The 16,746-nt window shown below is 22.3% G+C and overlaps 1 protein-coding gene across 1 annotated transcript in view; it reads right to left on the bottom strand.

Annotated features, from left to right (window-relative positions):
• LOC122504655 (monocarboxylate transporter 10) overlaps window positions 1–16,746 on the bottom strand; it is a 198,626-nt gene that overhangs the window by 107,227 nt on the left and 74,653 nt on the right. Inside the window, exons 2-3 of the mRNA XM_043615850.1 lie at window positions 14,263–14,597; window positions 10,671–10,830 (exon numbers count right to left, since the gene is read on the bottom strand). Of these exons, the coding sequence (XP_043471785.1) occupies window positions 10,671–10,830; window positions 14,263–14,430 (328 nt within the window). The 5' untranslated portion in view covers window positions 14,431–14,597. The remainder of the gene's footprint in view (window positions 1–10,670; window positions 10,831–14,262; window positions 14,598–16,746) is intronic.

Raw genomic sequence — 16,746 nt, 5'->3', positions numbered from 1 at the left:
TTCTCAGAATTTTGAAAAAAATATCCCATACACTCTACAAAAACCCTATTTAAACTTATTTTTTTCCCCATCGAAATCAAATACTTTTTAAATTGATTAAAAAGAACCTATTTAACAAAAAAAAATTCGAAATTCGTAAAAATAAAAAATAATTCTTACTAAAATTTCAATGAACTTCCCCCCCAAAAAAAAGGAGAAAGAAATTTGTCGTTTTATAAAATGAGAGACGATAGCGAATGGAAAAATTCTAAAAGTAATTTGGAACAGACTCGTAAAAATAATAATTGAAATAAAAAGTTTCATAAAAGTTCTTTTGACAACTATATATAGAGTTAAATAATTGATTGGAATTATTATTCGAGAATCACTTGTCAGAGAGTTTTCAAGTCGTCCCCCAAGAATCGTGATTCTTTAAAGAAGTGGACGACATCGCGTTCCTATTTCATGATCGTTGACCTCTTTTTCTTATAGCCTCATCCAGCAAAGCACACTTTCTTGTTCTCTATTTTTTTTTTATTTCAAAAAATCGCCTCATTTTATCTTCTTGATGCAAATGGAACGCATTTCATTCACTTTGATTTTATCATCTTAAATTTTTTCTTCAGTATTTTTATTATTATTATTATTATTATTATTATTATTATTATTATTATTATTATTATTATTATTATTATTATTATTATAATTTCTAAACTAAAAGTTAGAATTTTCAATTTCGATAAACTGAATAAAAATAGTAAAATATAATTTTATTGCTAGAATAGATTATACTAATAAATCCAATAGAATATTTCCAACTATAAAATTATCACATGAGATAAATTAATTTCTGAATTACCGATGATTAAAATTTCAGAGGAATTTGAATTTCGTTTTGATTTGATTCCGCATAAAAAAAATGAATTGAATTAAGCGCATGAAAACCATATTCTCATCATTCGTTTCCCGTTTCACGTTAGGTTTATATCGCATGAATACATCTTTAATTCCAATTGCAGACGGAAATAGAGAATTTAATTTGCATACAGAAAGCTTTGAATCGTAAAAAAATACTCAATATAAGATAGAATATATATAACCGCGACCTGTGTCTTTTATCTTTAAATTACGCTTGAATGCAGTTTCACTTGACTGCTCAGACGATAGGCAAGTCAACAAATTTATTCGTTTCGTTGACAAGTAGTGTCTTTGGCTCTGTATTACAAATGAAAATTCTTAAATTGCAAACTTATATCGGTCCCTGCAAAATAAACAAAAGAATTCATAAAAAATCGAATTGCTCAAGTCGCCTATTAAATTTCAATCTCGAAATCTCTGTAAAGTAAACTGTCATCACTCTGTAATAATAGTTACATATTTGAAAAAAAAGAAAATAAAGTATTTATTATGTTATAAGTTTACGTAAACAAAAAAAGTTAAAAGCCATACTGTAACTTGGTTACACGGTGAGCTTGAATTAAATTTAACCCAAAAGTGCTCCCCCAAATAATTTTTCTTCTAATTCTTATTCTGTTAAATTAAAATTGATAAGTTTACGCTGAAAACGAAAATCATTTATGAAAGGAATTAAAAGAAAACTAAATTCTTAATTTTTTGTAGGTTAATTATTTTAACTTGACATAAAACTATCTCATGATGAAAATTCTTTGTTTGAAATGTTTGTACATTCACTGCAAACAGTATTTATCAAATTTTGCTTCAAGAAAACATGTTTCTCTTAAAAGCCAAAAAAAATTGATTTTGATTGTTTTTATAAGTTTTAAAAATTGATATTACACCAGGGTTGCCACAAGTCAGGGAAATTAGGGAAAAGTCAGGAATTTTTAATAAAAGCACTGGAAAAATTTTTTTTTCTATTTCTGACCACAATGGATTTTTAAATATTGTTCAAATATTTTAAAAGTTTTAACGCAATTATCTTGATAAATAACAAAATTCGTCACAAAAATTCAATTATTTTTAGGAATTCAAAAAAAAATCTTTGTAAAAATCAATTATTTTCATAAATAACAATATTTATGACAAGAGTTCAATTATTTTCAAAAGTAATAAAATTCTTCGAAGAAATTCAAATATTTTAAAAAATTTTAACGAATATCTCGACAAGAATTCAATTATCTTTATAAATAGCATAATCTTTCGCCAAAAATTCAATTATTTTTAAAAATTCAAATAAAATTCTTTGCAAAATTTTAATTAGTTTCAATAGTTTTTCGCAATTCAATAACTTTCAATATTTACGATTTTTATAAAATTTATTAAAAAATTTAAATATTGAAAAAAAAATTTGATACAATTCTACGAAAACATTTAATTATTTTCATAAATAATAAAATTTCTATTTAGGTATTCAATTAATTTCATTCTAGAATTTTAAATATTTTTAATATAATTTTAAATAAGTAACTTTATGGAAAAATGCAATTATTCTCAAAAAAATTTATTAAAACTTGACAAAAGAATTCAATTTTTAAAAAACATTCAATTATTCAATAAAATAATAAAATTCGTTGCAAAAATTTAAATATTTTTATAAAAAAACTTTTAATTCATCGAAGATAATCAATTGTTTTCAAAAATTTTCCAGTAATTCGGCAAAAGAATTCAATTATTTTCATAAATAATCAAATTTTTCGAAGGAATTCAATTAGGTATTTAAAAAAATTTCTATAAAATTTTTGGCAAGAATTGGATTTTTTTCATAAATAATCAAATTTTTCGAAAGAATTCAATTATTTTAAAAAATTTCTATAAAATTTTTTGAAGGAATTCAATTATTTAAAAAAATTTTTATAAAATTTTTGTCAAAATTTCAATTATTTTTATAAATAATCAAATTTTTGAAGGAATTCAATTATTTAAAAAAATTTCTATAAAATTTTTGGCAAGAATTCAATTATTTTCATAAATAATCAAATTTTTCGAAGGAATTTAATTATTTTAAAAAATTTCTATAAAATTTTTGGCAAGAATTCAATTATTTTCATAAATAATCAAATTTTTTTGAATGAATTTCATTATTTTAAAAAATTTCTTTAAAATTTTTGTCAAGAATTTAATTATTCTCAAAAATAATCAAATTTTTTGAAAGAATTCTATTATTTTGTTAAATAGCAAAATCATCACGAGAATTCAATTCTTTTGAAAAGTAATAAAATACTTTGCAGAGTATTTCTTCTCATAAATGCAATTATTTTGAAAAATTTTAATAAAATTGTTTAAAAGTTTTCAATTATTTTCAAAAATTGTTATAAAATTCTATAATTTAATAAATTTTTGTAAAATTTTAATTAAATTCCTTAAAATAAATTAATTATTTTAAAAAGGTGTTAATAAAATTCTTCATAAAAATTCAATTTTAAAAAACATTCAACTATTCAATAAATTATTTAGTTTTGTATTTATATAGTTGAATTCTCGTAGAATTTTCTAATAAAAATTTATTTAAAAATTGAATTTCAGTTAAAATTTTATAGATAATAATTGAATATTAAAAGCATTAAAGCTTTTAGAATTTTTAGAAATAATTGACTTTTGAAAAAGTTTTAAATTCAAATCTTTGGAATTATAAATTTTTCGTACTTTTAACTATAATAATTAATTTAAAGAAGAATTGTATTTCAAAATTCTAGAAAATATTAATTGAATTTAAATGATGAAATAATTTCAAAGAAGTTAGAGTAAAAATATTTTTATATAAAATAAAGAGGTAAAAATAAATAAATGTAAAATAAAGATTTTATTTTATCACTGGATAATCTTTAATAATTAATTATTATTAATCGGAGTGATTGCCTTATTCATGTTTTATAATAATATTTTTCTAATTTATTGAATTTCAAAAAGAATTAAATTTGATATTTTTGAAAATTTCAGTTCCCAAGGAATAATAATCAGAATATTTTTTAGGATCAGGGGAAAATGTCAAAATTCTCTCTGGAAATCAGGGAAAAACAAAATTAAATTTTTGTGGCAACCATGGTTTAGTTTTAAATCAAGTTAAAACAATTAAACCTAGAAAGAATTAAGAAAAATTGAGCTTTCTTTTAATTCCTTCCACAGATGATTTTCGTTTTCAGCATTATCTAATAAATTTTAATAACAGAATAAGAATTAAAAGAAAAATTAGTTGGGGGCACTTTTGGGTTGAACTTAATTCTAACTCACAGTGGGTTTAAATATTTATTGCTATTTATTATGGTTACGATTTTGCGTATATTGTAATTTATATCGAATTGAAATGTTCGTACTTTTTCTTCTACTGATTTTTAATAAGTTTCCTTTAGGATTAAAATAAAGCGAATAAGATTGATAAATTAAAAAAAAATTACTTTACCGCAGGTAAAAAGTGAACCTTTTCTGACCGCCTCTCATCGTAGAATGGCGATCCCTCTCCTTCTACCGTCCCTTTTATACCCTTCTCCCCCTACTCAGCCGACAGGTCCCGAAAATACACGAAGCATATTCGGAAAAGACTCGCTAAGAACGTTTTTAATTCACCAACAAATCTTTAATAAGGAAAACACTTCAAAAGATAATTTGCATCGTTGCTTTTATTTCTAATATTTTTTATTTTTCTTCTCAAAAAAAAAATTCCTTCCCGAAATTACGAATTTAAAAATTCCATTTCACTTCAGAAATCAAATTTAAAAGTCCACAAAATTTTTAATTAATTTTTCTTCCACTAATTTCATTCCCATAAAATCTTTCCACTATTTAAATTTTTTTGATAGGGACTGTGAATGTTAAAACTGCCTTAAATTTAATAAAGCGCCACTTCTCTTTGTCACAAATTCATAAAAATCCACCTCAAAATTTAATTTTATGGAAATCACGTATAACCGCTCGTACGTTAACAACTGACCGTGAGTCAAGAATATTTGGTCCTCGAGTTTCATGGTTTTACCACGCCTTGGATATTGTCAACGTTGACGTTTTTTTTTCTTCTTTTTTTTATACAACCTCTTGTGCGGTCAGCCCTCTAAAATTGTGGCTGTTGCCTGCACGACGACAATGAAGCGAAAAAAATAATAATAAAAAGAAGATGAAGAATGTGTAGACGGGGAAGAGAGCGACAAGAAATTAAACAATGGTTTGTTCAATGTGAGCATTACCGAGTCGAGAGAGAAAAAAGGGGTAAAGAAAAAAAAATTCCCTTTATCCAATTCTACGTGAGTGAACGGAATTAGAATTCGTTGATGATGCAGTCATACTTCATGATAAAGTTCAACGCTTAGCAAAAAAAAAAGGGCTGACAGAGGAAGGTTAATTTTGATTAATGTTACAAACTATCTCTCTCTCTTTTTTTCTCTCTTCTACGATTACTCGATAAATTTATTTTACTAATAATTAAAAAAAAACTATTTCTCAATTTTTTTCAACACAAAGAAAAATGCAGACTCATAAAAAAATTTTATAAACCCTAAAAAATTATATGGATACTTTAGAAGGGAATACTTTTCTGAAATTTCCGCTCTTCCAGAAGCCACTTTTTAGAATGTAACAAAAATTCTTCATTCTGCAACAATTTAAAATGAATAAAATAAAATTTTTTAAATTATTCGTTACTGTCTTCTTAAAATTGGAAACCATCGAAAATTTATTTAATGGGTGCTTTTATTTTCGCAAATTGGCGTAAATTAGAAACTTTTTTTTAATTATTTCAAATATTTAAATTATTAAAATTTTATTTCAAAAAATAAGATTCTAATACTCTTTCTATTTTATACAATATATTGAAGAAAAGTGCGACAAGAGCAATTTTTGATAGGAAAAAAAAAGTTACAGTCTTCCCTTGATGGAAAGACGTTGACTTTCCGCTACGTTTACTTCTCTGTCCCATATTGTGATTCCAAGGAAAATTTGATTCCCCTTGCCTTTGTCACTTGATTTCAAAAATGTCATTTAAATAAAAAATAATCTTTCAAAGAAATGTAATGCAATTTTAAAGAGAATTTGGAAAAAATTATTATTCTTTTTTGATAAATAACAATAAAGTAGAAAAAATTCCTCTCTGTCTATAAATAAAAATTAAATGTAACTGTAATCTTTTACTGTTAATTTTTTCCCAAAAAAATAAGGATGTAAAAATATTTTTACTTCAATATTATCGTGACTCGTAAACCAATTCTATAAATGTAACAATAATTGGGAGCAATTTTCTTGGCAAATTACATATTTCTGAACGAGAGAATTAACATTTGAAGTGAACGGAATGAAGCTGATTAGAGCATCGCTATTGTGTTTGATTTAGTGATTAGGGGTAGATCTAATTCACATGAGACCGTATCTAATCGAGAGGGTTGACTCAGTGACTTGAGAAAATAATTCCATTAAATTATCAAGGCAGTAAATTGATCCGCATAATCTTTAAATAAATAACAATATTTATCCATAAAACATAGTAAGAAATTTTTTTATAAATTACTAACTACATTCTCTTCATTCTAAATTAATTTTAAATTTAGTTCTATCATTAACACTAAATTAATTCTAATTAATACTAATTAATTTAGTTTTAATTTACGATTAATTTGAAATGAACTCAGAATTACATATTCCTTTTCGAAACAAAAACTATTTTTGAATTTTGATTTAAATTCGCCACGGAGAAATTTTTTTTCCATTATTCATAATAATTAACGTTTTTAGGATTAAAAAGAACTGTAAACTGTTATTATTCTGAAATAATTGACTTACTTTTAGTAAAAAAAAATAAAATATTCGTTATAAGTTGGCATAAATAAAAGACAGACTGAAAGATCAAAATTTTTGTTGATAATTATTATGGTAACAATTTTATGCACATTGTAATTTAATGGAATTGAAATTTTTTTACTTTTTCTTCTACTGATTTTTAATAAGTTTTCTTTAGGATTAAAATAAAATAAATAAAAAATCAGGGTTGCTACGTAACCTGGAAAACCTGGAAATGTCAGGGAATTTTATAAACCTTGAAAAAACCTGGAAAAGTCAGGGAATTTTTATCGAAATCCTGGAAAATTGTTGTTTTCTAAAGTTATTGTGTTTATACTTGAGCAGCATGTGATTGTTACAGAATTCAATGTTAATTTTTTCGACCACTTTTCTTTTAAAATATTAAATAAATTAAGCTAGTTTTTTGTGAATAACTCTAAAATATCATAAAGAAGGGCAGTGATGTGAAAAAGTTTTAATATTTTTAAAATTATTTATTAAAAAATAACTTTAAAATTATCAGTTCTCAAAATCACTTTTAATCAGTTTCTCGTCTTTTCCGATTTCAAAGTATTTTTTTATAATTTATTTTAGAATTATTAAAACTTTTGCACATCACTGCTCTTCTTTATTATATTTTAGAGTTATTCACAAAAAACTAGCTTCATTTATTTAATATTTTAAGAGAAAAGTGGTCGAAAAAATTAACATTCATTTCTGTAACAGTCACATGCTGTGAAATCTAATTTCACTTAAATATTTCAAAATTAATTAAATTTTAAAAGAATTGCGTTTATAATTTTCATAAGTAGATGAACTTTAAAAGATTTTTATTTAAAATTTTGCACAATTTCTATTATAAATGAATTTAATTAGAAATATAAAAAAACTTAGATTTAAAAAAAATTTTAAAAACTAAAATTCTTCTGAAATTAGTTAAATTTTTTAATATTATATTTAACTAGTTTTATTAAAAATAATGGATTTATAGAAGAATTTTAGTTAAAAACACTAAAACAAATTGAATTTTGAAGAAAAATTACAAATGATTGAAGAAATTCAATTATTTTAAAAAGTAGTAAAATTCTTCTCAGAAATTCAATTATTTTCAAAAATTTTAATAAAATTCTTTGCAAAATTTTAATAATAAAAATTTCATAGAGATTCAATTATTTTCATAAATATCTAATAAAACTTAATTCTGAATTTCAATTATTTTTAATACAATTTTAATGTAATTCCTCGAAAAAAGTTATTATTCTTTAAAATTTTATTAAAATTTATCAAAGAAATTTAATTATTTTAAAAAACTTTGCTAGAATTTATTTATTAGAATTTAATTATTATTTTTAATAAATTTTTAATTGAATTTCTTAAAGAATAAAATTATTTTTAAAAATTTTAATGCAATTCTTTGCGAAACAATTCGATTTTTTTCAAAATAATTTTAATAAAATTCTTCGCAGAAATTCATATTATGTTTAAAAATTTACAAAAATTCTCGTCAAAATATCAATAATCTTTATAAGTAATAACATTTTTCTCCGAAATTCAATTATTTTCAAAATTTTTTTATAAAATTCTCGGCAGAATTTCAATTATTTTTAATACAATTTTCATCAAATTTCTCGAAAAATGCAATTATTCTTAAAAATGTTATTAAAATTTGTCAAGAAAATTCAATTATTTAAAAATTTGTTGAAAAAATTCTTTATGAAAATTCAATTTTAAGAAATATTCAATTGTTTCATAAAATATTTATTTTTATAATTAAATAATATTGAATTCTCATAAAGAATTTCTAACAAATATTGATTTAAAAATGAATTTCAAATTAAAATATTTGATAATTTGAACTTTTCATACTTTCAATTAAGAATTCTATAGAATTAATTTTTCTCAATAAGTTTAATGGAATTTTTTGTAATTATTTGAAGTTCTTATTTTCTAATATATATTTAATTGAAGAATGTCAGAATAATCGAAATTTCGTAAAATTAAATTGTAAACAAAAGAATTTGAAAATTCACAAAGAACTTTTTCAAAAATTATTTTTAAAAAATTGACTTGAAGAAGAATTTTAGTTGAAAATTCTAGATATGAATAATCGTAATGATGAAAATAATTTTTGAAGAAGTTACAGTAACAAAGTAGCAGGTTTTAATTATTATATGTTATTGAATTTAAAATATTTGAATATCTTAATTTTTATAAAAAAAATAATGATTAAACATTTATTTAAAAATGAAGTTATTGATGTTTTCGAATAAATTTTTTTTTTAAAAACCTGGAAAAATTCCGTTTTTAACCTGGAAAAGTCAGGGAATTTGAAAAGAGCAAAAACTTGTCCACCCTGAAAATATTTAAAATATTTTAAAAAGAATTGAAAAAAAAATAAATTAATAGTAATTAAATTAAAATTGTTTCATTGTTTCTTCTACTGATTTTTAATAAGTTTTCTTTAGGATTAAAATAAAATAAATAAAAAATATTTAAAATATTCCCCCACAGCACCAAAAGTTTCCTAAAAATTTATTAAATATTTTTAAATATTTATGAAATATTCGGAATATTTCATTGCAATGTTTATTGAAAGTTGTGTACAGATTTAAATGTCCCGATTAAATAAATGTGTAGCGCAAAGCTTTCCTGAACATTTCAATAAAATCTTCGCATAATTATAATTATAATTATGCGAAGATGTAATTTCATGTTCAGGAAATGTTCAGGAAAGCTTTGCGCTAAACATTTATTTAATCGGGATATTTAAATCTTTACACAATTTTCACTAAACTTTTCAGTTAAATATGACGAATATTGCAAGTAAATATTTAATAAATTTTTAGGAAAGTTTCGGTGCTGTGGGGGTTTAAAAAGAAATTAAAAAAAAATTAATAGTAATTAAATTAAAAATTTTTTACTCTCTCTTCTACTGATTGTTAATAAGTTTCCTTTAGGATTAAAATAAAATAAATAAAAAATATTTTAAATATTTTAAAAGGAATTCAAAAAAAAATAAATTAATAGTAATTAGCGTAAAATGATAGTATAAACAAAACTGTGATGCGCCTCATGAAAAGGATATATCGATTACAATGATTCTAAAAAAACATGTAATTTAAAAATTATACTTCAATGAAAGCCCTCATGATAAAATTAAAAAGTTCGAAATTAAAAACAAGATGACTGTTCGCAATATTTTGTGGGCAAAAAAGTAATTATCCACTGATGAGAAAAATACGCGAATCTAAGAAAAGATACTTGAGAACAAACACAATGCCACTAATGCAATTACTCTAATTGCTCCTCACAAACATTTGCGCAAATGAAACTAAGTTATACTCTCTCTCTCTCTGTCTCCATACATATATATATATATCTATAGAAGGGCATATATCGTTGAGGGGAAAATTAATGTGCGAAACATAATAACAGTAATAATAATGATAATCCTACTGGCAGAGGTTGGCTAGCCAAGGAAATGTCGACGGGGTTGAAATTGCCAGCCACTTTCCCCTCCCACCCATTCCTAAAAACCCCATTTCTTTCAGCGTGTGGTTCCGAGTTCTAAAGCAAAGAAGACCGCAGCATCAGCAATGGTCCAGCGGAAGTAAGGTACTTCCTATGTAATATGTATTAGAGAATTGCAACAGGAAATAAGACAAGGGGTCCGAAGAGATTGAAGAAGGAAAATTACGTCACCATCTCCCAAAGACAAAATAAAAACTCTTTAATATTTCTAATTACTCTAAATTCCAAATTCTTTAATTACTACCTATACTCGAAAAACATTTTCTCTGTTCCAATGAAAATAATAAAAATTTCGCGTAATCATCTTAATATGCAAAATAGAGAGCTCGATGTTAGAAGCATATAATTTTCTCTGATATGCATTATATCAAAACCCGGAGGGGAACTCGTTAACGTGTCAGAGATTTATGTTAATTGAAAAATGAGTATATATATGTACTCACCTCCATGATAGGAGTTCCGCTGTGGTACGTAGGTGCCATTTTGCCTATCCGCACAACGACTCGGTGTATAATACTGCACAGGGTGTTGAACGTAATTGTTCGGAGTGGACATATGAACTGGATGGCAGTGCAAACAGCGCCTGGGTGTCTCGGGTGGTGCCTGTAAAATAAATTGACTACCCGTCAAAAAAAAAAAAAAATTATCCCTTCCCCGCAAAAGAAAAAGATTTCCACTATTCAATTTAATTCCCATGCCGCGCGGAATTCACTTTAAAATTTATTGCTTATTTTTATTTTTGCCTTTTGAAAAAAATTGACTTACTACTCTTTGAGGGAAATTAATTTCAAAGTTGTATACTTAACGAATGGAGGTTGTGTAGTGCTAAGCCTGGAAGGCAACGCTACATCAAGATCGTTCGGCGCTTCTTTCAAATACTTTTTGATTTCAGAAAAATTTGATTAAAATATAAAAAATATTTTTACGAATACAACTCATTTCATCAACTCATATTACAGGCTTCACACTCATCTACTAGAACCAACTATTTACTACTTTTTTACGATTTGATACAATTTGGATACTTTTTTTTAGATTTGTGACACTAAAAGCTACTTTTTTTCTTTATTTTTTTAGAATTTACACTGAAATCAGTTAATAATTGAAATAAAAAATTATTCTCAAAAATTTTGTAAATTTCTTTGAAACGCTTTATTTATTTTGAAAAATTTTAAGAAACTTTTTCGTAAGAATTCAATTATTTTCCCAAATAAGAAAATCTTCGCAGAAATTCAATTATTTTCGATATCTACTATAATTTTATAAAATTTCTCAAAAGAATTCAATTATTTAAAAAAATCATAGAATAAAATTCTTTGTAAACATTCAATTATTTTCATAAATAATAAAATTTTTACAGGATTTCAATTATTTAAAATACAATTTTCTTTGAATTTTTTCGAAAAAAATCAATTATTTAAAAGAATTTTTATGAAATTCTTCTCGGGAATTCAATTATTATTTGAAAATTTTAATCCAACTTTTCGAAGAATTTCAATTATTTTTAAAAATTTTATTCATATCCTATATATAAGAATTGAATTATTTTCAATAAAATTTTAAATAAATTCGTCAAAAAAAATTTGTAAGAATTCAATTATTCAAGTAAATAATAAAATTCTTAGCTGGAATTCAATAATTTTCATAAATAATAAATGTGTTTTGTAGGAATACAATTATTTTTAATACAATTTTAATAATATTTCTCTAAAGAATACAATTATTTTTAAAATATTATTTAAATTTAATTATTTTTAAGAGTTTTAATAAAAATTCAATTATTTTCAACAATTCTGATAAAATTCTTGTCAAGAATTCAATTATTTTTGTCAATTAATTCTTCGCAAGAATTAAAATAATAACATAAATAATAAAATTCTTCAAAGGAATTCAATTATTTTCATCTAGTCTGATAAAATTTTTCTAAACAATTAAATTATTTTTATAAATTGTAAAATTCTTGTCAAGAATTCAATTATTTTTGTAAATAATAAAATTCTTCTGAAACATTAAATTATTTTAAATATAATTTTAATACAATTTCTCGAAAGAATACAATTATTTTGAAAAAATGTTATTTAAATTCAATTATTTTGAAGAGTTTTAATAAAAATTCAATTATTTTCAACAATTCTGATAAAATTCTTGTCAAGAATTCAATTATTGTTGTAAATTAATTCTTCGCAAGAATTAAAATATTAACATAAGTAAGAAAATTCTTTCAAGAAATTCAATTATTTTCATAAATAATAAAAGAGTTTTGTAGGAATTCAATTAATTTCCATACAATTTTAATAAAGTTTTTCGAATGAATACAATTTTTTAAAAATATTATTTAAATTCAATTATTTTCAACAATTTTGATAAAATTCTTCTAATTTATTAAATTATTTTTATAAATTGTAAAATTAATGTCAAGAATTCAATTATTTTTGTAAATAATAAAATTCTTCTAAGAAATTCAATTATTTTAAATATAATTTTAATAAATTTCTTCACAGAAATTTAAATATTTTTATAGTTAATAAAATTTTTACAGGAATTCAATGGCATAAAATACAAATTTCATAAACTTTTTCGAACAAAATCAAGTATTTAAAAAATTTTATTCTTTGCAAAACTTAAATTATTTTTATAAATAATAATACGTTTCACAGAATTTCAATTTTTTAATAAAATTTTAAATGAATTCCTGGAAAAATGCAGTAATTTTTAAAAATGTTATTAAAATTCTTTGAAAGAATTTCAATTATTTTAAGAAATTTTGAAAAAATTCTTTATAAGAATTCAATTTTAAGAAATATTCAATTATTTAATAAATTATTTATTTTTTTATTTAAATAATTGAATTTTTGTGGAACTTTCTAAGTTCCAAGAATTGATTGAAAGTTCTAAGAATTGATTTAAAATTGAATTTCAATTAAAAATTTAGTTGATAATTAAATATTAGAAGTGTTATATTATGAATTTTTAGAAATAATTAAATTTCAAAAGATTTTTAAATTGTAATCTTTTTGAAAATTTTAATTGTTGTAAAACTGTAACAATATTCAGCTTTTTACTTTTTTTAAATACCGTAAATTAATTTTTTTTTAAATTATTAAAGTTTTGAATAATTTTCATTAAAAACATCAACAAAAAATTTAATGAATTTTGGAAGAATTACAGTTGTAATTTTTAGAAGTTGTTAAATTTCAAAAAGATTTTACACAGTAATCATTTAGAATATTGTAATTGTAATTTCTGTGGATAAATAAATGAGTATTTAAATATTTATTTAACAAAAATTATTCATGTTTTGAATGTAATTTAATTTGAAAATTATGAGAAATATTCGTCTTTCGAAAAATTGTAATTAAAATGTTTTGATTTTTTCAAGGTAGTTGAATTCCTGTGCATTATTTTTAGAAGATTAAATTATATTTCTAATTATTTAGAAGTATTGTCAAATAATTTAAATAAATTTTGTTTCTACATTCAAACTTTATTTTTAAATATAATCGTATTTTTGTACAATTAAAAATTAAAATTTAGAATTCAAGTTATATTAGCAGTATGAGAAAAAAGGTAAATTTTTTTGATGAAAATTAGAAAAAATGAAGAATAAAAATTTTTGTAATTTTTCTGAATCATTTGAAAAGAGTTGTTTTTAGTCGTCAAATTTAATTTTTCTTTTTCATAATAGCTACTTTTCTACTACTTTTTTTTTTTTTTTACTACTTTTTTAAAATTAATTATTGAGTGCTTTTTTTGTTTTAATATCAATTATAATGATATTATTTTTGTTTCTAAATTATTATCAAGAAAGAAGAGAATTTGTATAGAAAAAAAAGTTATTTATTTTATTATTTATTTTATTTTTATTTTAATAATTTAAAAAAAATTCTAGTAGAATTTAAGGAAATAACCCCTTCTCCAAAGTATTTATATTCTAATTTTCTAAATAATTTATTTATTCTTATTCTTTAATTTTTTTTTTGAAATCATTCAAAAGAATATTTTTTGAAACAAAGTTAATTAGAAAAATGAACTCACCATAGCGGAGTGATGTGATCGAAGTGATCTAATCGATCCTGTTGGATGTAAAGACGGAACACTTCCCGCGAAGCTCATGGCGGAATTTCCGCATCCCCCGGGGGTTGACCAACCCCCTCGGACACTTGCGGACCATCCCATGCCACCCCCGCACTCGTCCACAAGCATCTTCACCAACAGGAATTCAACATTTGTTCAAGTTTATTGCTTTCTAAATTAATCCATTCCATCATCTCGTTATCAAAAGCCAATAATCTCAACATTTCACGATTCATTTCAAAAAAAAAAAAAAAATTTTTCTTTCTCCTCCTCTCTCTCTTTTTTTCCTCGACAATCTGAAAAGTAAATTTACCTTCAATTAGACTCAATGAATTTTTTATCCACTAGGTTTTAAAATAGGTAACAAAAATAAATTTTTTCCAAAATATGGTAAAAATTATGTGAAATTATTCTAACTATTATAAATATGGAACTGCGTTTTTTCTCTGAAAAAAAATTAGTAAAAATATAAAAGTCCGTCAAACAAAAAATGTATTGCGAAAGTTGTGAAATTTAAATCTAAGTCGTAATTCATCAAATTGTAACATCAGTGTTTATTATTCAAGTTACATGCATGAATGTGTTGTACATGTCACGCATAGAAACGGTTTCAACTGGAGGGTCTCATTGAGAATTTTTAACTTTGCAAAACTGGAGAAACTACGTGAAGCTTAAAACGAGGCTATATACATATATTGTATACTATGAATTCAGGAAGCCATACAAAGTTGTACTGTTTCGGAGACAGGTACAAGATAATGCGCCCACCATGCATTAAACATATGTATATATTTATATATATATATATTTCCCTGAAAATTATTTATACATCTGTTATATTGAAACTAAAAAAAAGTTTTCCTTATTTTAACTTTTTCAATTCTCACAAAAATCTGTTTAAACATTTTCTTTATTTATTTTTATTACTTTTGTTTTATATTTATTTATTTTTATATATACTGATATTATATTTATTCTTTAATATTTCTGTTTTGTTTTTATGAGTAGAAATAGTTATTTATTCCCTCAAAAAAAAAAAATCAATAGTCAAAATATTTTCTTAGAAGAAAATTAAAAATAATAATTTTTAAAGAAGACATTCAATTAGAAATTTTTTTGCATAAATTAAAGTATATTTTAAAAATAATTGAAATAAGCAGATATTTTTATTTCCAATCGATTTAATATATAAAACAATTCAGAAAATTTTCAAATCATGAATTATGAGAATAACTTAGTCGCATTCCAAAGATAATTCCCGTTCGTAAAATTACTTATTGATTTCTCTAAATATTGTTTTTTTTCAAATTATTCATATAGTGAAATTTAAAATGAATTTATTCTAAATAAATTCTTTAAGGGAAGGGTGCACCTATATTCTTAAGTTTTAACTATATTAAAGAAATTATTAAAATATTCAACAAATATTTTAAAGTAATTTTTTTTGAAGAATTCAATGGTCATAAAATAAAATTAATCAGAAAATATTTTGACCCTTTTTGGATTTTTATTTTTCTTAAAAATTTGTGGACTTTGAAATCCATACGTAATTTTGTAGAAAAAATGTTTTTGAATCCACAAAAAAATGTCCAAATAAAAAAATGGATTTTCATAATTTTTATAGCATTTTTTTAAAAAAATTTTTAGGCTAAAAATGCTAAAAAATACAATTATTCTTCATTTTTTTAAAATGAAAATTCATTTGTTTATTTTTCTAACCAATTTCAGATCACAATTTTATCCTAATTTTTTTGTATTTTTATTTATAAAAATTATGATCTGAAATTAGTTAGAAAAATAAACATATGAATTTTCATTTTTTAAAAATGAAGAATAATTGTATTTTTTAGCATTTTCAGCCTAAAAACCGAGATTTAAAAAAAAATGCTATAAAAATTATGAAAATCAAATTTTTTTATTTGGACATTTTTTGTGGATTCAAAAACATATTTTCTACACAGTAGAAAATAAAAGTACGTATGGATTTCAAAATCCACCGCAATTTTTAAGAAAAATAAGAATTATAAAAGAGTAAAAATATTTTCTGACTGATTTTATTTTATGACAATTGAATTCCTCACAAAAAATTACTTTAAAATTAATTTTGTTGAATATTTAAATTATTTCTTTAATGCAGTTAAAAATATAGGTGTACCCTCTCCTTAATATTTTTTTTTTATGAATTTAGAATTAATTCAGAATTAGTTAGAAATTAGTTCTAAAGTAATTATTTCAAATAAATTTTAAACTAATTTCAAATTAATTCTAATTCAATTATAAATTAATTGTAAATCAAAACACAAATATGCTAGTCAATTTATTTTAGTTCGGATATCAAAATCTAATTAAAACATTGTTTACTTTTAATTTCTATATTATTTTTCGAAGCAAGAAACTATTTTTAATTTTTGTTTTACATTCATGACAATTTTTAATTTTTATTTA

Source organism: Leptopilina heterotoma, unplaced genomic scaffold, assembly GCF_015476425.1.
Source record: "Leptopilina heterotoma isolate Lh14 unplaced genomic scaffold, ASM1547642v1 Lhet_31, whole genome shotgun sequence".
NCBI lineage: Eukaryota > Metazoa > Arthropoda > Insecta > Hymenoptera > Figitidae > Leptopilina > Leptopilina heterotoma.
The sequence above is the reverse complement of the archived record's forward strand: the minus strand, read 5'-3'. Positions and strand labels throughout refer to the sequence as shown.